General features: G+C 42.2%; 1 protein-coding gene across 1 annotated transcript in view; it reads right to left on the minus strand.

Moving 5' to 3' along the window:
- Positions 1–12072: 12072 nt before the first annotated feature.
- The window catches only part of LOC100081068 (CD2 associated protein), a 91112-nt gene continuing 80754 nt past the window's right edge, over positions 12073–22430 (minus strand). The window contains 5 exon segments of the mRNA XM_029072194.2: positions 12073–15143; positions 15954–16017; positions 17408–17592; positions 19354–19497; positions 20406–20489. Coding sequence (XP_028928027.1) covers positions 15102–15143; positions 15954–16017; positions 17408–17592; positions 19354–19497; positions 20406–20489 — 519 coding nt within the window. The 3' untranslated portion in view covers positions 12073–15101.

The raw sequence follows: 22430 nt of genomic DNA on the forward strand, positions 1-22430 counted from the left end.
TAACATCTGGGACTGAGGGAAGGATGATTATGTATGTGGGTCATGGAGGAGATGGTATTGTATCGGGGTATGGGCTGGTGTCAGTAAGAATATGCTCATCTGAACGATAAATGGCACTGGAGGAGACAGAATGAGAACCAAACTTGGCTCAATCTCTCCTTCCTCCATTTCCTAGTTTAAAGCAATCAGTCACCTTGCCCCCTCCTACCTCGCCTCGCTCTACTTCGATCCAGACTGCACACTTCATTCCTCTAATGTCAACCTACTTACTGTACCTCAATCTCATCTATCTTACAGCTGACCTCTCGCCTACATCCTGTCTCTGGCCTGGAACGCCCTCTCGCTGCATATCCAACAGATGATCACTCTCCCCACCTTCAAAGCCTTAATGAAGGCACACCTCCAAGAAGCCTTCCCTGACAAATCCTCATTTCCTTTTCTCCCACTCCCTTCTGAGTCGCACTGATTTGCTCCTATTATTCACCCCTCCTTCAGCTCCACAGCACTCATAAACAGATCTGTAAATTTATTTATAGTAATGTGTCTCCCCCTCTAGACTGTAAGCTCATTGTGGTCAGGGAAGGTGTCTACCAATTCTGTTATATTGTACTCTCCCAAGTGCTTAGTACAGTCTTTGCCCACAGTAAGCATTCAAATACGATTGATAGCATTTAATATCTTTAGAGGCCACAAGATTGGAGGGAGTGCCTGGGCTAAACAGGGACATGTGTCCCTTTGACACTCACAGTCTAAGAAAGGGGGGAAACAGGCATTGAACCCATATTATACAGTTGAGGAAGCTGAGGTCCACAGAGTTTAAGTGACTTACCCAAGGTCACACAGCAGGCTAGTGGCAGAGCTGGGATTAGAACACAGGTCCTCTGCCTTCCAGGCCTGTGTTCTTCTCTCTAGACCAACAAGGATGCCCCAAATGCTGATTCTGGGAAGTTAAAAGCAGGGGTAGCCTCTGTTTCATTGGGCAGAGATGGGTTCTGTGAACATTCAAACATCCCAGCTTCACTGTCAGTGACCCCTGGCTGAGGCAGCGGGGGGGGGGGGGGGGGGGGGGGGGGGGGGGGAGGGGCACACTCCTCAGGGTGGGGAGCCTGAGGCAGGCAGTCATCTCCACCAGATGAGGCAGATTGGGAGCCTGAAAACAACTCCTCTGGCTGCCATACTGTAAGACTATTGAGGTATGATAGCAGCCGAAATCCTGCCTTGTTTTCTTGGCTGTTTTTCCGTTTCACCTTTCCCTAGGCCTCCTTCTCCTCCTCCTTGCTAGGTTGTAAGCCTGAGTGGGTCAGGGTCTGTGTCTGAATGATAATAATAATAATGTGGTATTTATTAAACACTTACTTTGTGTCAGGCACTATACTAAGTGCTGGGGTGGGTATGGGCAAATAGGGTTGGACCCAGTCCCTGTTCCACATGGAGCTCATAGTCTGAGTCCCCATTTTACTGAGGCACAGAGAAGTGAAGAGACTTGCTCCAGGTCACAGAGCAGACAAGTGGCAGAGCCGGGATTAGAATCCAGGTCCTTTTAACTCCCAGGCCCATTCTCTAGACACTAGGCCATGCTGCTTCTTGTCAATGAATTTCCTTGTGCCTCCCCAATCCTGACTGACGTTTCAGGAGCTGTTAATCTGAAAACTGCATGCTTTTAGAATGAATTTGGGTGCTGGAAGCTCCCTTTTCCACCTCACCTCTTGATTCTGGAGGGCAAATTTCAAGTACCAATCATTTATGGGGACCACAGTAGGTCACGCAACTATGCTTTTAGATATTCTCTGCCTCTCCTTGCTTGAGGATTTACAGATCTGCATGCTACAACTCATCGCTGCTTACAAAGCCTAGCACCTTTAAATGTTAGATTCACCTGTATGGTGGACTCAAGATTACTTTCCCAATTTGGTCTAAAAATCAAAAAATTTGAGATGATTTTTCTGACCAATATCGAGGCCAGTGGTCCTAGCTGTAAGAGTAAATTGGGGGTTTTCAAAAGACTAAACAACTGATAACTCAGATGAAAAATATTTGAGTTTTGCTCCACGACCTAAGTGAACATGTAAAACAAGCTTAAGGAATTCAAATTCACCGAGTCTTAACACCGTGGGCTGGAAAAGGGGAAGTCAAGCTCACCACTCCAGTTAGTGTTTTTGAAGTATGAAAGTTAAGGGGTATATGGGTGCAGGGGTACTGAGAAGACTGGGTGTCCTTTGGTGAACATGAAGCATGGTTGTCACTGGGGGATGGGAAATCCTGGTAATATCTGCCTTGTTTTCTTGGCTGTTTTTCCATTTCACCTTTCCCTAGGCCTCCTTCTCCTCCTTGCTAGGCTGTAAGCCTGAGTGGGTCAGGGTCTGTGTCTGAATGATAATAATAATAATGTTGTATTTATTAAACACTTACTATGTGTCAGGCACTAAACTAAGTGCTGGGGTGGGTAACAAGCAAATAGGGTGATGGCACAGATGCTTACTCTGTGCCAGGCTCTGTACTAAGCACTGGGGTAAATACAAAGCCTAATGGAAAAAGTACATTGCTGTGAGTCAGAAGGACCTAGGATCCAATCCCAGGTCTGCCACTTGTCTGCTGTGTGACCTTGGGCCAGTTACTTCATTTCTTTATGCTTTAGTGACCTCATCTGTAAAATGGGGTTTAAGACTGTGAGCACCGTTTGGGACAGGGACTGTGTCCAACCCAATTTGCTTGTATCCATAGTAAGTGCTTAAAAAATACAATTATGATTATTATTATTATTATTATTGAGTCACTTTCCCAGAGACATACAGCAAGCACATGGTCAACCTGGGATTAGAACTCAGGTCGTCTGATTCCCAGACCTGCATTTTTGGTATATAGTAAGCATTTAATAAATACCCCAGTTACCATTACTCTCATTAACATTCACCTCAATCTAGGGGTGTCCAACCCACTGCCACTCAGAGTGGGAAGCCTGGAGGATCCTCTGGGGTTCAGGGCTGCAGTGAAACTTCAGTGGCCCTTTAAATTCCACGGGACCCCCACACGGTCACTACGCAGCTTCCTGCTGCTGCAGGCAACTTTCACCTCCAGTCACTGCCCCCATCGACCAACAGGAAGTCATTATGGCTCAGCCAGCCCATCCTGTCCTGATGCTCAAGAAGTTCCCTCTGCTTCACCTCCGGAGCCCGAAGAGGATACGAGAAGCAGCGTGGCTTAACGGATAGAGCCTGGGCCTGGGAGTAAGAAGATTTGGTCTTTAATCCGGGCTCAGCCACGTACCTGCTGTATGACCTTGGGCAAGTCACTTAACAACTCTATGCCTCAGGGACCTCATCTGTAAAATGGGGATTAAAACTGTGAGCTCCATGTGGGACATGGGTTGTGTCCAACATGACTATCTTGCAGCACTTAGTACAGTGCCTGGCATATAATAAGCGCTTAACACATACTATTGAAAAAAAAAAAGGCCACAGGAGTCAGAGCACAGCTGGGGGATGGTGCCTTTCCACAAGGGAAGACGGGCAACCACAACTGCTCATGTCTATCCCCAGCTCTTTTCTAGTGCCAAGAAGTTGGTGGGCTACTTTTTTGATGGTATTTGTTAAGCGCTTACTCTGTTCCAGACACCGTACTAAGTGCTGCAGTAGATATAGCATAATTGGTGTGGACACAGACCCTGTCCTGCCCTGGCAATCCCTGTTTTAAGATAAGGGAATCGAGGCCAAAAGAAGTGAAGTGCCTAGTCCCAGGTCACACAGCGGCAGACAAGTAGTGGAGCCGGGATTAGTACCCAGACTTTCTGGCTCCAAGGCCCTTGCTCTATCCACTAAGCAATGCTGCTTCTAGTTCCAGCCATTCTCCCTGTCCTCAGGGCAGGTGGGGGACCCTCCACTGCCACTGGGGAACCAGTGCCCTCTAGGCCGAGTGGTGCTACAATCGCAGGTGGGAATGATAAAATCACTGGTTGACAGCATGACCATTATTAGAAGCCTAAACTAACTTTGTGACAAATCATTTGGAGAAGCGATGTGGCCTAGTGGAAAGAGCTCAGGCCCGGAAGTCAGAGGACCTGAGTTCTAATCCCAGCTCTGCCACATCCCTGTTGTGTGTCCTTGGAGAGTCATTTCTCTGTGCCTCAATTCCCTCATCTACAAAATGGGGATTCAATACTTGTTCTCCCTCCTTAGATTGTGAGCACCATGTGGGACCTGATTATCTTGTATCTATTCTAGTACCAGTACAGTGCTTGTCACATAGTAAGTGTTTAGCAAATACCACAATCATTATTCTTATCATTATTATTAGTGCATAACAAATAGCACAATCATTATTATTATATCATCACTATTACCAGAAAAGGAGCACTTCTGCTTCCTTCACTGCAGAAAGGGTGTATTAGGAGGGAAAGAGCAATACCAATAAACCTGCAGGCAGTGGAGATAGCAACAGAAGGATAGGAAGGGAACATTCTTCTATCAAAAGGAGGAAAAAAAATGTTTATTGCTCAAACTGCAGCTTAATGAGGGGATCAGATTTGGATGGTCCTTTCAAAATGTCATAAAACCAAAGTTGTGAGGAGAAAGGCAATGTGCAATTTACTCACGGGGATGGGACTAGGGCAGGCGGCACAGTCGGCAAGCGGCTCCTCCTCGCTCTTCACTTCTCGCCATCGCCGGCTCTGGATGTGAAGTCCTGGGTCCTGCCTAGGCCTGCTGAGGGGGTCGTTCCCTCAGGCCTGGGCCACCCCTGCTCTGAGCTCGCCCAATATGGGACAAGGGAAACAAATGGCTTCTCTCTTTCTCTGGGCACATGAATGCATATGTTCTCACTCCCCCTCTCCTCTTTCGCTCTGTCTCTTTCGCTCTCCTTCTGATTAACACACACACAGAGCAGATCCTGAAGGACCAGTATCACTGGGGTGTATTCAGGCCTATGGAGGTGTAGGGTGTCAGGCAGTGAATGACTCATTAGTTATGTGAGGTACACACACCCTCAAAGAAATGACAGGTTTCCCTCTCCGGCAAGAAGCCTGAAAGTGTCAGTTTCAGGGAAGCTGAAATACCTGGCAGCCGTTTTCATAACCTCCGGGACTCAGAACAAGAGACCATTTAGTGTAGGCTCACTGTGGGCAGGAAATATGTCTGTTTATTGTTATACTGCACTCTCCCAAGGGCTTAGTACAGTGCTCTGCACACAGTAAGCACTCAATAAATCTGACAGTGAATAACTAGGTTAAAAATCAAGGGTGGGGGTGGAAACTGTCTCCCCCTCTAGACTGTAAACTGCTTGTGGGCAGGGAATGAGTCTCTTTATTGTTATATTACATTCTCCCAAGTGCTTAGTAAAGTGCTCTGCCCACAGTAAGCGCTTAATAAATAAGATTGAATGAAACTGAGTTTCTATTTTTCTGGTTTTGCCACCTGCTTGCTTTAAAGCCACGAACAAGTTCATTTAAGTGGTGATTCTCCAACTTTGAAAACCTACAGTCCAAGAGCACGGGCTTGGGAGTCAGAGGACTAAACACTGTTCTGTCTCTTGCCTGTTCGGGTAAGTCCGTTTCTGGGTGAGTTTCCTCATCTGTACAATAGAGGGACTCAATACCTGCTCTTTCTCCCCCTTAGACTGTGAACTCCATGTGGGATAGGGACCATGCCAACCTGATTATCTTGTACCATCATCATCATCGGTGGTATTTATTGAGTGCTTACTATGTGCAGAGCATTGTGCCAAGTGCTTGAGAAAGTATAATACAACAGAGTTGGCAGACATGTTTCCCTGCCCATAACAACCTTACAGACTAGAGAGGGTGACTGATATTAATATAAATTAATAATTCAGAATAATTTGAATTTACAGCTAAACAACTTGTAATATATAATTTAAAGATGCAACATAATTGAAAGATATAAACACATCTAAAGATATGTACATAATTTAATTGCATTTTAATTTAATATACACATAACTACCCTAATACTAAGTACTTTGCTTACACATAGTAAGAGCTTAACATAACACACTTATTATTCTTACTCTGCCTCCTCTTACTGCAAAGACTTTGATGCTGGGATGCGATTTCTTTACAATGGACATCAGCATAAACAGAAACCTGAGATTAAGCAAATCAACAAATAAGGAACAATAATTTATCCATCTGATTAAAGCACTCCATTAGTTCACTCCCTCCCACCTCACATCGACCTCTAGCTTCAGCCCAGCCCAGCTCGCACACTTCACTCCTCTGGTGCCAGGTTACTCACGCCTATCTTGCCACCAACCTTTCCCACATCCCTCTCCTAGCCAGAAACTTCTTCCCCTTTTGTCATATGTCAGACCACCACGCTCCTCACCTTCAAAGCCACTATTAAGGTCACGTCTCCAACACAGCTCCCTTTCCCTTCTATTTCATCCATGTGCTTGGATCAGTGACCTTCGGGCATTTGATATTTGCACCAACCTCAACCCCATAGTACTTATGTATATATCTTTAAATTATATATTATAAATTACTTATTGTAATGTCTGGCTCCTCCTCTAGACTGTAAGCGTGTTGTGGACAGGGAACCTGTCTGCCAACTCTGTTGTATTGTACTCTCCCAAGTGCTCTACACACAGAAAGTTTTCAGTAAATTTAAGTGAGTGATTGATGTAATTATATTCCACCTACCAGAAGTTCTGTTAAAGTTAAATCCTAGGAACAAGTTACTGCTAAAATAACTAGCAACTGGATTGCCACTTCATGTAGATATACAACATGGCTCTAAGGATGAATTAAAAGCAGAATACAAGTGAACAAGTTAGAAAAGATTTAAATATGGAATTACTTGTTCCATACCTTACCGGTGACTTCTTTTACTGTCTCCTAGCTTTATTGGAAGTTCACTGAGGGCAAATATCTTGCCTACTAATTCTCTTGTACTCTCCCAAGTGCTTTCAGGATACCTTTCTGCACAAACTAAAACCTCAGTAAATACTATCAAAGTCTTTAACATTGACTATAATTGTACCTCATGATTGTCAACATCTTTTTCTTAGGAGCTCCTGCAAACTTAAAGAGCACCTTATAAATTTACAATATCCTTGAGCATAGCAGAGATGGAAACTGGTTAATTATAAATAGTTTTACCCTATTAGTGTCTGAAGAGAGTTACTCTAATTTGGCAATTCAGTCATTCCAGGACTGCTGCTTATCAAAGCCAAGGCATGAAAAATGGAGAAATTCAAGTTTCCTCTATTGGTAATATGTCTCTCTTTCTGAACTGTAAGCTGCTTTGGACAGGGAACCATATCTACTGACCCTATTGTATTGTACTCTCCCAAGCCCTGAGTACAGTGTTCTGCACACAGTAAGCATTCAAGAAATACTTTTGACTGATTGACATTCATGAGTCACCAGTAAAAGGTGAAACTTTTTGCCACTGAGTACTGAAGAACATAAGAAAATTGCGGATTTAGAAATTAAGCCAATGTTCTTCAAAAGAGATTACATAGTAAAGGCAAAAAGATCAATGGGTGGTATCTTCTGAATGCTTACTGTTTGCAGAGAACTGTACTAAGCACTTGGGAGAGAAAAATACAACAAAGTGGGTAGATACTATCCCTGCCCGCAAGGAATTTACAGATTAGAGAATAAGCAGCATGAACAAATGAGAAAATTATACATGGATAAGCTGTATATAAACAAATCCGTTAAACCTTTAGCTTCAGACAAGTGAAGCTAATTCACTACGTGTGCAACTGTTGGGAAAAGACAGATTAGGTTCGAGAGAGAGGATAGCCAGAATTTGGTTGAAGTGTGTCAAATAAGAAGCCATGGCAAAGTGAAAATGAAAATATTGAATCTCAAAAAAAGTTATTATAGAAGCCATCAACCACAAAGATACCCTATTGTAAATAAACACTTATTAGTGTGTGATAATCAAAGGAATATAGAAAGCAAGGAAGAGCAGTTTGTAAATCAATTAAAACCGATAATGGCACACTTGTGCAAGCGGAAAAACCATTGTGAATTTATGGCTTGAGAAATAATTATGAGGAAACAATTGATTTCCTCCCAAGGTGGCAGGGGACTCACTCCCTTCTAGGGGAGCTCATCTGCTCAGGTAACTTCAGCTGCCTCCCTCCACAGATCAATCTCGCTCTCTAGCCCTGACCTCTCATCTCACTTCCAATTCCTCACTTCCTCGTGCCTCCAGCGCCCACGGGCACCTCAAGCTCCACACATCTGAAACCAAACTCCTTGCCTTCTCCCTTAAGCTTCCCCCTGACTTTGCCATTTCAATCAACAACCTTGCTGTCTCCCTGCCCTAGGAGGCTGTGACCTCACTGTCATCCCATCCTTTGCTATCATTCAATCAATCAAGGGCAGTTACTGGGTGCAGAACGCTCACACCTCTCAGGGACACACCTGCAGAGTTTCCAGTACCCTATGAGTCTCAACTATGGGAGGGAGACTCAAGCAGAGGCATGGCCATTCCATTCCTAGCTTGGGCAGTGGCTAGCGAATGGAAAGCAATCTGCTACAAGTCAAAACTCACCTGTGTTTGGCAGCAGCAGTATGAGTGTCAAGGGCGGAGACTTAGGTTTACTGTGCAGCAGGAGGCAATGGTAAACCGCTTCCGTATTTTTACCAAGAAAACTCTATGAATACACTACCAGAACGATTGCAGATGGAGGTGGGGCGCTCTGGGAGTCGTGTCCATGGTGTCGCTATGGTCGGATACGACCCGACAGCTTAAGACAACAGCAAGAACAACAGAACATTCTACTAAGCGCTTAGGAAAGTGCACAAGAGAATTGGTAGATGTGATTCCTGCCTTCAAGGCGCTTACAGTCTAGTGGATCAACCCTTATATTTATCATCAACGGTATTTGTTGACCACTTACTGTGCAGAGCACGAGTTGGTAAACACATTCCTTGCCCTCCTCAGCTATGCCTCCCAACACAAAGCATCTTCATGCACTGATAGTTATGGTACTTAATGGGATGCAGTTCTATCACCTCCAGTTTAAAGGGCCACATCCAGCCCCAGAGAGACGATATGATTTTGTTCACATTCCTGCCCTCTCCTCTTCGAGGAAACACACAGCTTGTTCCTGTCTTTCCATTTTGCTTTTTCCTTATGAGACCGCTTCTGCCCTCAGCCAACCAGATTTACTGGCTTCTCCTTGAGGCAGCAAGGAAGAAGGACTCAGAGTGCCCAACAGGGAGTTCGCAGGTTCATCCCCTGACCCCACTGCCAAGCTCCTTGTGGGCAGGGAATCCATGTTTTATTGTTACACTGTATTCTCCCAACTACTTAGTACAGTGCTCTGCACACAGTAAGAACTTAATAAATACAATTGCCTGATTGACTGACAAGTGTGAACTCTTGGTGCCTCTGTTTCCCTGACTGATGGGGGCTCAGTGCTTAGAATAGTGCTTGGCGCATAATAAGACCTTAACAAATACCACAATTGTTATTATACTCCTGAATGAGCCCAAGAGAATGTTAAATACCTATGTGTGTGTGTATATATAAGTGTGTGTTGTATACATGAAATAACAACAATGATGGCATTTTTAAGCACTTACTATATGCCAAGCACTATTCTAAGCACTGGGATAGATACAAGGTTATCAGATTGTCCCACGTGGGGCTCACAGTCTTAATCCCCATTTTACAGATGGGGTAACTGAAGAACAGAGAAGTGACTTACCCAAAGTCACATAGCTGACAAGTGGGGGAGCCAGGATTAGAACCCATGACCTCTGACTCCCAAGACCATGCTCTACTAAGCCATGCTGCTTCTTGTATATTTACACACGCACACACACTCATCTAGGATTGGAAAAGTTCTGGGAAAATTTCCAGCTCTTCATATCACCCTCCTCCAACCCCAACATACACACAGAGGTTGGCAAGTGTGACTGTTCACCGTTAGCGTAAACTTACCTAGGAACAGAAGGGTGGGACTTTCATGACTCTCATCCCGAAAATCATTTGTTTGCTCTCCACACTTAGAAAAACATTGTTTTCAGAGACTCTTAATGCTGAGAGGCAGTGTGTCCTAGTGGAGAGAGCATGGGTCTGGGAGTAAGGGGATCTACATTCTAATCCCGGCTTCACCGCCTTCAAGAAGTCTAACTTCTCAGTGCTACAGTTTCCTCACCTGTAAAGGGCAGTGATCATGCCTGCCTACTCTACTATAACCTAGCGAGCCCTCGGCATGGTGTTCTATATACAGTAAATGGGGTAATTGGCATCACTAAGAAGTCACAGAGTTTGAATCTTTTTTTATGGTATTTGTTAAGTGCTTACTATGGGCTGTACTGTACTACGCACTGCAATAGACATCACATAATCAAGTTAGACAGTCCATGTCCCCCACATGGGGCTTACAGCATTAATCCCCATTTTCCAGATGAGGTGATCGAAGCACAGAGAAGTAAAGCAACTACCCAAAGTCAAACTGCTGACAAGTGGTGGATTTGGGATTAGAAACCAGGTCTTCTGACTATACAGTCCACTTCTTCAGAAAATGCACAAGGAATTGCAAAGAACAAAGGAGAAAAACTACATGACCCAAGAAGCTAAGGGGCTGGTTTGTCTACATTTTCCAGAGGCCATAAAGGCTTTTTGGGAAGAGTCTGTCTTCTCTGATAGGGGCAGAAATATACACCCATCTCTGGGGCAGAGCTAAATTGTTCCAACTGATCAGCCAGACACAGACACTGTCCCTCAGCTGGCTCTCCTAGCTTGCTACTTTCTAGGCTGTTTCTGCCAGTCTTAAAACCTGCCAAAAGATATCCGTGTGGAAAGGGTTTTTCTACGTCTACTTAACTAGCAACAAGGGTAAAATTGCATACATAACACACATTTAAATACATGTATATATATTCACATGCACACACACACACACACATATTCTCTCTCTCCATTTCTCTACTCATCCTTCCCTCAGTTACTGTAGTATCAGCATACTCATCTGTAGGTGATGGATGCATCTGGTTACATCCCATTTTGGTTACTACATAAGCCCCACTGCAAGATTTCCTGATTATGAGCAGCATATCCTTTGCCAACAAAAGAAAAACTATTTGATGGACCATCAGGTCACCAGTCTGAAGACTGAAATAATCTCCTTCAGAATAGTAATTTTCAACCTTCTTCAACTCACGACCCACATCCTCCTTCAGTAGGCACTCCATGCTGTTGAGAGAGAGAGAGAATACATAATTTTTTTTTTTCAGAATTGGGTTGCCATTTGAAAATATCTCTCCTAGTTTTCTTAGTCATATCTGTTGAATGCTTACTTTGTGCAGAGCACTGTATTAAGTGCTTGGAAGAGTACACTATCACGGACAAATTCCCTGCCCACATGGAGCTTACAGTCTAAACGGGAAGAACAACCAATAAAATATGGGGTTAGGGAGAGAAAGGCGGATGCCAGGGGCTGCCATGGAGTGGAGGATAAGGTAGAGTAAGGCAGGAGGAATACACAAACTCAAAGGTCCCAAACCATACTTCTAATTTTTTCACTTAGTATTCCCATTACAGTCGACACCGCCCCCGCACAACTGCTGTCTTCAGAAGCCACACACTTGGCATCATCCTCAACTCGATACTCTGACAGCACAGATAGCCAAGAACTCACTTGCTCATGCTTCCCGTGTAGGTTTCTGAATATAGCCAAGTACTGAGGGTAGCACCTTATTGATTAGGGCAAAGTCTGTCAGCAAGAACGGAGGGATGTTCACAGGACTGCCCATCTGCCGGTCTCTTGACTTGAGTGCCGGGCTGACAGTCGCCCGATACATTTCAAATTTTCAATCACGATAAAAGAGAAGATGACGACTGTGAAATAGCATCCAAATCACCTAGTTGGGCTGCATTTCCAATTACTAACCTGGCAAAACAGCAGGCTCAATAGGAAAAGAAACCCAGTCAATTCACGTGGACCTGGATTGCCTCTTTTCCAGGCTTTGTAAGCTTACATTTTTTGTTTCATCTGATCTCGAAATGTCTCATACTTACTAATCCCATAACAGATACATTCAGCATGACACATCCGGACCACCATAAGAATGCACTGCACACACACACACACCGGCAATATTATTTCTCTTTATTTGATTTTTCGGGCCACAGATTCTTACAGCACCTGTTAACAAACCAACCGGGAAACTCTTGCGCTTTTTGGAATGTTGATAAAACATCGAGTGAATTATGCAATAGTAATCAAAGACAAGACCAACATGAATTTATTAAGGCCAATATTTTATGGCTAAAAATACCCATAGCAGCAAATTTTAAAGATGATTTTATTAAATCAATCCATTGCACTTGGTCATTTTATTGCTACAGCAAAACAAGGCCATTAAATAATTATACCAACTTTCCTTTCTGATTTGACTGATTGTCTTGTTCTGGTAATCCATTATAAACATAAAAGCAGACCAAATCCTTATAGAAAATTCTATACAGCACTTAAGTCGGGATCACAGTGAGAAACGTACAAAATAGAGAATTCTCTACTTGTCAGTCCTATTCCTCTATTTGCATCACAGTGCAAATCTTGAAAACTTTACAAGGGAACAGTGCTCAGAATAAAACTATTAGTGTCAGATGTTCTATGGTGGCAAAAATAATTGTAAAAAATAAAAATCTGGGCCCAGTTTTAACTTTTGATACATTTAAAATATTGAGACAATTAGCTTATCAGTGATGTTTCCAAAAAATAAAACAAATCTGCATTATATTATCAATCATGAAACATTTCAATAATTAACTATAGCTATTGTTTTATCTGATATGTCACCATGAGTTCTTAAACATGTATTTCATGAGGGTTTTTTCTGAAGGAACAAATTCCCATTACTATACACAGTATAGTATGAGGGCTCATGAATGGACAAGTGTATGAACATTCTGTAAATATTAAAACCACAACTTGTTAAACAGGGCAAAATGAAGGTAACACTGAATTTTGCCCTGAAATTTTTGACTTATGTTAGGCTGGGAGCCTGCCCAATTTAAGGTAAGCATGAGGTGAATTTTTCCCTTTTCCTTTATGTCCTACTGAAAAATTCCTCTGATTTTTCTTTTCTGCAATGCCCACCTTAGAGATTTGAGCTGCCTGGGACATTTATTTTCAAAATGCAAGTGCATCTTGTGTTAGGCAAATTTGACAAGAAAATAGCAACATCAACTCACCTGGAGACCAGTCTGCCCTTTCTCAGTTTCTCCTAAGGAATGCAGGGAATACATTTATTACCCCTTCGGTGAGGAAACTGAAAGATAATTTCCAGTGTGCATGTAGATAAATGCACTTCTGTGTTAGCTGAATCTGGGAGTGAATTTCCTTCACTTAAGCATGTCCTTCTTTTAAAGTCCATGTGATTTTTAGATAATTGCTCATTTCCCCTCAAAAGCTGAGAAGCACTAGGAAATGAGATCCCTAAATACCTCCAGCAGAAATTACAGCCCAAGACTTCTTTTAAAAGAGGCAAAATGTACTTAACCTAATGTCCTCTCCAGGCTTTCCCTAAAGCACTGATTTTAATAGTGCTTCCTTATTTCCTGATTTCCATTCAAACTCCTCTACTTCAAACACCTGTAAAGGTTTCTGAAGACTGGAACAGGACACTGAAGAAAATTCTTTGCCAACAAGTGGAACAGCGTGCAGTACAGTTTAAGGCTTAGGGAAGACAGTGAAAAACCAAAAATGGAAAAGCTCAATGATAGCCGATGCCTGAGAAACATATCCACTGATGTTCTTAAACTGGACATTTGTTATGTCACTCGTCTCCAATATTGCCTTAATCTTGACTGCTTCTGCTTGTGAAACACTGGTAACAGCAAAGAGAAATGTAGGTAATGGCCAATACATAGGTCCACACTACAAACAGATCCTAAGGTCTGAACTTAAGACTGACAGCATTTCATAATTTAAGAAAAATATTGACCATTATGTGAAAAGTGCACTTGGGAACAAACTACATTTGGATTTAAACCAATGAGAAATTATGATCTCACACTCTGAACAAAGTACTATCTACATGACAGTCTCAAGTAACTTTGAGAGCCTTAAGTATTTTGGGTCAAGGGGCCAGACTTCAAAAATGGTTTCAGTGTGCATAGAATAAGGTGATGACTCTGAAAGTCTCAGAGATTTAAAAAATTCCACCTTGGTGTAAAAAAAAAAAAAGTGGAAGGGATAAGTAAAACAGAAGACTGTGGGGTGGATAGTATCTAAATCTACAAAAAAAGTCAGAAATATTGAAATAAGACTGATTTTATTTATTAAAATGTCTTGCAGTTTCTGGGCCTACTGGGTTAAGAAGAGCTTTCTGGCCTTATTTCTAGTTATCATAGCTTCTGTAGATTCAACAAAGCCTTACTTTTTAATGGTCCAAAATTTTAATAATTCATCCTTTTATGAATCCTATAGTTCAAGTGATGTGAAATGTTTTTGGGGATAGAAATTATTTTGATTCTCCACCATGACTTATCACTGCTATGTACAAGTGATTCAGATTGTATAATGCTAAAAAATTCCTATTTTGTCACCCAGACTATGAACAGCATATTAATACTTGCACTGCCGACATACAGGAAAAAACAAATAATCTGGGATAATAAAGCTAAAAAGAAAAATATATATATATATATATAAATATAATATATTCCCTTTTGAACTGTGGGAAATGTAGTGACTATAGATGGTTATTTGGCTAATTCATCCCGCTCAAATAGTCCATTTTACATGTGATTTGTAAAGCTACATCAACCTATTTATCTTATAGATTTCTTTAAAAATTACACTAAGTATTCATTAAAAATCTATTATGAATTTCCTCTCCTTTTTATACAGATTCAGTAGTATTTTCAAGCAAACCAGAAAATGATGGTTTGCAATTCCAGCACAGTAAGAAATAAGGCCTCTTTTATATTGGCAAAAAAAAAAAAAAATCATCTAATTTCTTTATCCCTCTTCTGAAATGTATTATCCCATACTTGTTTTCTTTTTCATCAAAGCACACCAGCATTTATCATTCCATAGTAAGTCAGTTTCATGATCATATTGTTTTCTTGAAATTTCTGGCAAGTTTAAGACATTGAGTCTAAGACACCTCATGTAGTCAGGACTCTCTTTTTCAGAAGGTCAATTTCCACCTGAAAATACAAAGTGCAACATGAACAATGGATAAAACAGATGAAGATGGTTTTAAAGTTCATAATTTCCATCCCAAATGACAGATTAATCCATAAACAGGACACTCTATTATTTTAATTCAGTGCAGACCTTTCTCCGAAAAAGGGTTCCCTTGTATTTGATGCTGCAATTTGAAGTCTTTCATTCATCAGGCATTTCCCGGATGCTAGTAAAAGTTCAGGTTGCAAACGATAAACCTGAATTAGTCAGGAGGGTTTCAATATTCTTATTTTAATAAGAATCCTGAGGAGAGAGCTTCTGGAGCTGTGAATGAGTATCTCTCCACAGATGATGCTTAAGACCCTTTCATGGGCCAGATTTCAACTGCTCAACAGCACTATTCTGGACAAGCACACCACTGCACAAATAATTTGGGGGTTGTGTAATAACAAGTTAGAAACAATCCAGTGTTAACTTGGAGGAGAAAGCTGAAGAAAGACTAGGTTATCAAAGGAGCTTTTTTTTTTTTAAAACTAGTGTTAATCCTGGCCCCGCTCTATTTAATATTTTCCTCAATCATTTGGAATTAGTTTGCCATTTTTTGATTATCGGCTTCCTACTCAAGGGCCTGTGACATACAGGATGGGGGCCATAAACCACTTAGGTAGTCCTTAAAATATAAAAAAGCCTCTGAACTAGAGATAAAGGTCCATGAGATTCCTTAAGGGATGTGTTTCGTTTAAAGGCATAAAACTGAAATCACACCCCATCCAGTCATACATTTCATGAGAAGCCCAATACTTCACAGCGCTTGACAAGACCTGAATTACCTGAAGGGAGATCCGCAAATCTTTTTCATTTTCCAAATCTTTTCTTAGCTTTTCCAGTTCTTTCCTAAAATTAAAATGCCAAACTACATAAAATGCACATTTTTTCAAGGGGACGCATGTCTACGTCTGATGAGTGGAAATCTATGTCACCAAACTGAATTAAAGAAATGATCCCTGTCAACTTTAAAACATGAAACTCGGAACTTAAACACTGAATACTAGATGAAGCAAATTTTAAATGAACACGCAATAATAGAAAGGCTTTGGAAAAGACTATATCTCTGGTTTGCAACCTCCTCAATAGGAAGTCCCCAACGGAATAACAACAAACCAGTGTGTTTTTCTAAAACGTCAACCAACTTTATTCTTCACCTTTGCCGCCTCCCACCCCCCCACCCCCAACACACACAAACATTTAACCCTTCATCAGATTTTCAAACCTAAGACTTCGATAATATTTGTTTGCTAGGATTTTGAGATCTGAGGAGCCAAGGAGACTCATAAAATCCCATCTCTTCCAAAAGACCTTTCAAGGTTATGCCCTCTATTTCCCCTATCCACGCTTCCTCTGCACCTTAAGCCCTTTGATACTCATTCCATCCCTACAGTACATATGTAAATATTCTTATATGTTAACATTTCCCCTAGCCATTATCTATTTGAATGTCTGTCTCCCACTGTGAGCTCCTTAAGGGCTGGATCTGTCTACAACTCCCATTCAGAGAAGCAGCGTGGCTCAGTGGAAAGGTCACGGGCTTGGGAGTCAGAGGTCATGGGTGCGAATCCCGGCTCTGCCGCTTGTCAGCTGTGTGATTGTGGGCAGGTAACAACTTCTCTGGGCCTCAGTTACCTCATCTGGGAAATGGGGATTAAGACTGTGAGCCTCACTTGGGACAACCTGATTGCCCTGTATCTACCCCAGCGCATAGAACAGTGCTCTGCATGTAGTAAGCGCTTAACAAATACCAACATTATTATTATTATTCAGTAAACAGCATTGACTGATTGACTCAAAAGAGAATTTAGAATTTCTATATTGACTAGAGACCCAACATGAGTTCTTGTCCCAAGTCAATTACTTCCACCAGGACCCAAAAATAGTCCCAAAAAACTTTTACCTCAAAACATGGAGATTCTTTAAATGCTAGTGGACGTGTAAAGTAATATACCATCTTCCGAAAATCAGTGCGCCTTAAATTTCATGTAAACACATGCTTTTACAGAATCACAACACTGAATCATTCATCAATAGGATGGATAGAAAAGAATCCTAAATGCATCAGGAGTTACTGACTAAAATTTGTCATTAGCTTGAAAAATGGGCTGCTTTAATTGTGGGCATTCATCAGAGGCTATTTTTCACTCAGGGTTAGGATTTAAAAAAATATATTTTACATGTGTAATGATTTATGAAATCTGTGAATTAAAGAAAGGTCAAAATGAACAATACTTACTCGTGACTCTTTCTCAGGCCCTCTACCATAGTCCGCAACTCAAGAATCTGAATTCTTAGATCTTCCACAGAATATTTCTTTCCATCATCTGTTTCTTCTTTAGGTTTCACTTCTACAGGACTAAGGAAAACAGCCGAATTTGGTCTTGGAGATGGAGATGAAGGTGATGAGGAAACCACAGCTGGCTAGGAAGATGAAAAACAAACTTCACAGTTATGAAAAATACCTAATTTTAAATTTAAATTTTCTGTGTTCGCTTATGTTTCAAATGATTTTCTATTAAAAAAAGAAACATTAGCATAAATTTAATCTAAAGGATTGGAAGATTATGAAATTACCAAACGAGCCCCCACGAAATACCTAAAAGTCATAAGGGGGAATGACTAAGTACTAACTTTGCAGCTCTCACAAACAAGCTGTTAGACACTAAAGAGACTGTACACACCTGAAGGGTAGGGGACATGTCCACCAACTATGTTATATTGTTGTCTCTCAAGTGCTTAGTAGAGTGCCCTGCATCCAGTAAGTACTCAATAAATAAGACTCACTGATTGAAGAGTTCCCACAACTCAAGAGATGGTTCAAGGCTAGCCTAAGACTGCCCACGGGGACTCTTTGACAGGCATTTCACAAATTCTTAATGATAGCTGGCTCTCTCTTGAATCTCTTCACATCTTTCTTACTCCCATAACTCCACGGGATAAGAGCTGTTGTGATATTTGTTCGGTGCTTACTAGTGCCAAGCACTGTACTAAGCACTGGGTAGTTACCAGATCATCATGTCCCATATGGGACTCACATTCCAAGTAGGTAGGAGCCCAGATACTGAATCCCTATTTTGCAGTAGAGGGAACTGAGGCACAAGGAAGTTAAGTGACTTGCCCAAGGACATGACAGCTAAGTGGTAGAGCTGGGATTAGAACCCAGTTCCTCTGACTTCTAGGCCCAAGATATTTTTTAATGGTGCCTTTTAGGTGCTTACTATGCCAGGCACTATACTAAGTACTGGGGTTCATACAAATTAATCTGGTTGGTCACAGACCATGTCCCAAATGGGGCTCACAGTCTTAATCCCCATTTTACAGATGAGGTAAGTGAGGCACAGACAAGTTAAGTGACTTGCCCAAGGTCACACAGCAGGCAAATGGCACTAGGCCATGCTGCTTCCCAGTATGGAAGTTCCAATGCAATGGATGCCTGGGGCAGACTCAGTTCCCTCCCTCACAGAGAAACACTGAGAAACCATCACGTTTTTAGAAGGACTGAGTTCAATAAAGAATGCACACTGGTCTCCTTTTCTGATTTAAGAGCACCCAGGAGGATTGCTTTTATGAAAACAAAACATTATAATTTCACTGCCTACTTCGAGGAGAGTTTGGAGATATATATGTACACACACAAACACACATCTATATTACATGTTTAAATGTATATACACATGAATATATATTATGTTTGTATATCCATCCCCAATGTATATAGGTCTGTGCATATACATGTACACACACAAATTTATAAATATATATACACACAATTACAGAGAGAAAGAGGGTGCATATTTGTATGCATATATAATACTAAAACTGTCTTTCACAGTAGAAACTGACACAGTTGAAGATAAACTCTCTTGTGGGTTGTGGCCAAAAAGATGGAGACATGGAAAACAATAATAAAAGAAACAAATCAAGCTTTCAACGGCAATTCAAATCAATCAATAGTACTGACTGAGAGCTTTACTATATGCAGAGCACTGTACTAATCCCTTGGGAGATATAAACCAAAAATAGGGAAATACATCCTGCCCTTTATGAGTGTGCACTTCAAATTGGCACCGAGGGCACTCCTACAAGGCACTGCTGCCTCTTCTGTGACAAAAACCCAACCCTGAACATCCCTTCGGGGACTGGGGTTTGAAAGAAGGACAGGGAGAGGAAGCAGCACCCTACCGTTTGTAGGCCATGGGCTTGGTTTGTTTTTCCAGTAGTGGGGATGAGTTGTGCTGAGCCATCCACACTCTCCTGTGTCTTTGTGTGACCAACGGTACCTGATGTGAGACGGCTGGGAGGAGAAGCGGTTGCAGAATCTGAATGCTGAACAGAAAGTCTCGGTCAGTGCTTTACAACAGGAGACGCTGCTGTAGCCACAGATGTAAGATGCACTATTAACTATGGTACTCAAAGTGGCTGTACTATCGAAGGTATTTCTTGAACGCTTACTGTGTGCAGAGCACCTATGCACTGTATTAAATACTTGTACTAAGGTGCCTCCAGAGATCTGGACAACTCATTTTGTTGTTGCTGTCGTTGTTTTATGGTATTTGTTAAGTATTTACTATGTTCCAGGCACTCTACTAAGAATGGAATAAAAATAAGGTTAGACACAGTCCATGCCCCACATGGGGCTCACATTCTTAATCCCCAAGTGAGTTAACCGAGGCTCAGAAAAGTGAAGTGACTTGCCTGAGGTCCCACAGCAGACTAAGCGGTGCAGCTAGGATTAGAACCCGGGTCCTCCTGACTCCCAGGCCCGTGCTCTATCCACTAAGCCATGCTGCTTCTCCAACTTGGTTTCAAGGTATGATGGGAGAAGGGCAAAAGCTTTCTAAATCAGGGCCAGGTCTTAGGGCCTCCCTGGCAGGGCAGATTTTTGTTTTGGTGAATGGACATGATCTTCAAGTGAAACTACAGACCAGGTTATAGACCCCAGAGGCCCCACTAAGCAGCCTCGGGCTGGAGGATGAGAGGTCAATTTGCCTGAGAAGGATTTGGGGGTGCAAGCCAGCTCTTTTCCCCATGTCCTGCTGGGCTCTGTCCCCTCAAAATAATTTTTACCTCCACAGCTGCACTTCCCGTTTAGCAACTCGATGTTCTGGACTGTTTCAGCTTACTCCACTTCTGGTCCCAACAGAGCCTACCTCCTGTAGCTTTGCTGTGCGTTAGCAGTGGCAGAAGTCACCCAAGAGTGCTAAGGTTATCATCTTAGCATAACCGCAACTTACCTTTTTGCCTTCCAGTGGCTTTGGTTTGGCACTTTCTACCTCCTCCTTCTGCAGTTTCACATTTTTTTCTGGACTTTGAGTTGGCTAGAGAATTAAAAAAAACCATACTGATCAAAAAAGAGGCTCCATCAGAGAAAGGGTACTGAAAGGCAGGCAAAGAGGGGAAAAAGAATCTTGCTTTTTTCAGTTACATGCTATTTCTTGATGCTCTCTTAAAATATAGATCTATACGTCGAAATAAATGCATTTCAGTTATTTAGGATGAAAGAATTGGATTGTTGGGCTGGTTAAAAAAATGGCTGGCTCACAGTCTATAAAAAGATAAAGCCAGACTTAAAAGCCACTGATACAAAGCCCTAACTGGCAATCGATCAATTGTATTTATTGGGGGCTTACTGCCCACAAGAAGCTTTCAGTCTACATAGTTTTCAGTCCAGAGAACAGATTCTCCTCATACTTAACCCATCTTGGCTAACGGAGCCCTTGGGGTGAATGAGTGTTCAAAGTCTTCTTCCGGTCAGTTAAGAGATCCCTGGTAGGCTGGCATGAGCTCTGTCAATGTGATTAGAAAACAGCTTTAGCTGTGCTCAATCAGTGAGGTCCTCTCCCTCTCTCTGCTGGCTTCTGGGGGGGGAGATCCTGTTTAAGAACACTGGCAGGGTTTTTGGACTCTGTGGAGTTCTGCCTGTGGAATCAGCCGAGAGAGCCAGTCTAATACTGAAACGCCAGCTCAGCCTGGTCTAATTGTGCTCTCCAAGCTTCACAGGCCATCTTGGGACTTGCTGAGGGATTTGACTCAGTTCTCTATGAGCACAGATAAAACCTCCTAGAGACCAACTGCTTTAAAGAAAGACATTCACAAACTTTAGGGTTCCAAAAACCTGTAGCAGAACCCCTTAGGACTGGGGGATGGGTGGGGATAGGGTGAGGGTGAAGTGCCAAAAAGAGGAAAGGAATAAGAGTCATCAAAGCCTCTTCCTCCCTTCATCTTCTTTAGCAACTTCCATGTCTGGAATTGCTACTGCTCATTCATTGCTGGCATGGCCACTATGTTACCCATAGTATTTACCGAGCACTGTGTGTACAGCACACAGTGTAGTGGTCGGGTGAGTACAATCCAGTTGGCAGACACAATCCCCTTTCCCTCAAAGACCTACAGAATATACAGAAATGTACCAAAGTGCAGTGAGGGTAGGATGATTATCAAAGTGCTTTAAGTGGTACAGATCTAAAAATAAAGGAACTTAAGAGGGAAAAATAATTATATTTACTGAGCACTTACTGTGTGCAGGGCACTGTACTAAGCACTTGGGAGAGTACAGTATGACAGAGTTGCTTGATATATTATCTGCCCACAGCAAGATTTCAAATAGGTTGAGAAAATGGGGTTAGTCAGGGAAGGCTTCCTGGAGGAGATATATTTTAGTCGGGCACTGAAGATGTTGAGAGTTGTAGTCTGTTGACATGAAGAAGGCAGGTGTTCCAGGCATGAAGGGGGGGGGTGGCAGGGCTGCGCTAGAAACCTCTGGGAGTGACCCAGCAGAAGGGGAACCCCAGCATCACCACCTGGGCAAGACATCTCTGTGTGCAAGACCTCATTCCAGCCCCCTCAGCCCCCACCCAGATTCCCAAATTGTTATTCTCCCTCCTACTTTTTCCTTCTTAGTCCCACCTCTCTTCCTGACTTTGTCTTTTATATTCCTACATCTTTTTCTGTGTCTCTGCACATTTCTCACTGTTTTCCCACCTCTCCTTCCTTTTCTGCTTATTGTGCTCCACCCTGACCTCATAAAATTCCTGACAGGCAGCCCTGACTCTTTAGTTTCCAAGAACTTTTGATCAACTGGCCCCTAACCATTCCCTATGCAGGTAGGATAATGAATCTTTTCTCTCTAGGATAATGAATCTTTTCTCTCCTTTCAATTTAGAGCTAATGATACAGTCTGATATATGATTCTTTTTGCCACATACACTCTAAAGGTGGTACGGGTCTCAGCTGAGGCTCCTTTAAAGTAGTGAACTGGC

The sequence above is a fragment of the Ornithorhynchus anatinus genome, chromosome 9 (assembly GCF_004115215.2).
Source record: "Ornithorhynchus anatinus isolate Pmale09 chromosome 9, mOrnAna1.pri.v4, whole genome shotgun sequence".
NCBI classification, from domain to species: domain Eukaryota; kingdom Metazoa; phylum Chordata; class Mammalia; order Monotremata; family Ornithorhynchidae; genus Ornithorhynchus; species Ornithorhynchus anatinus.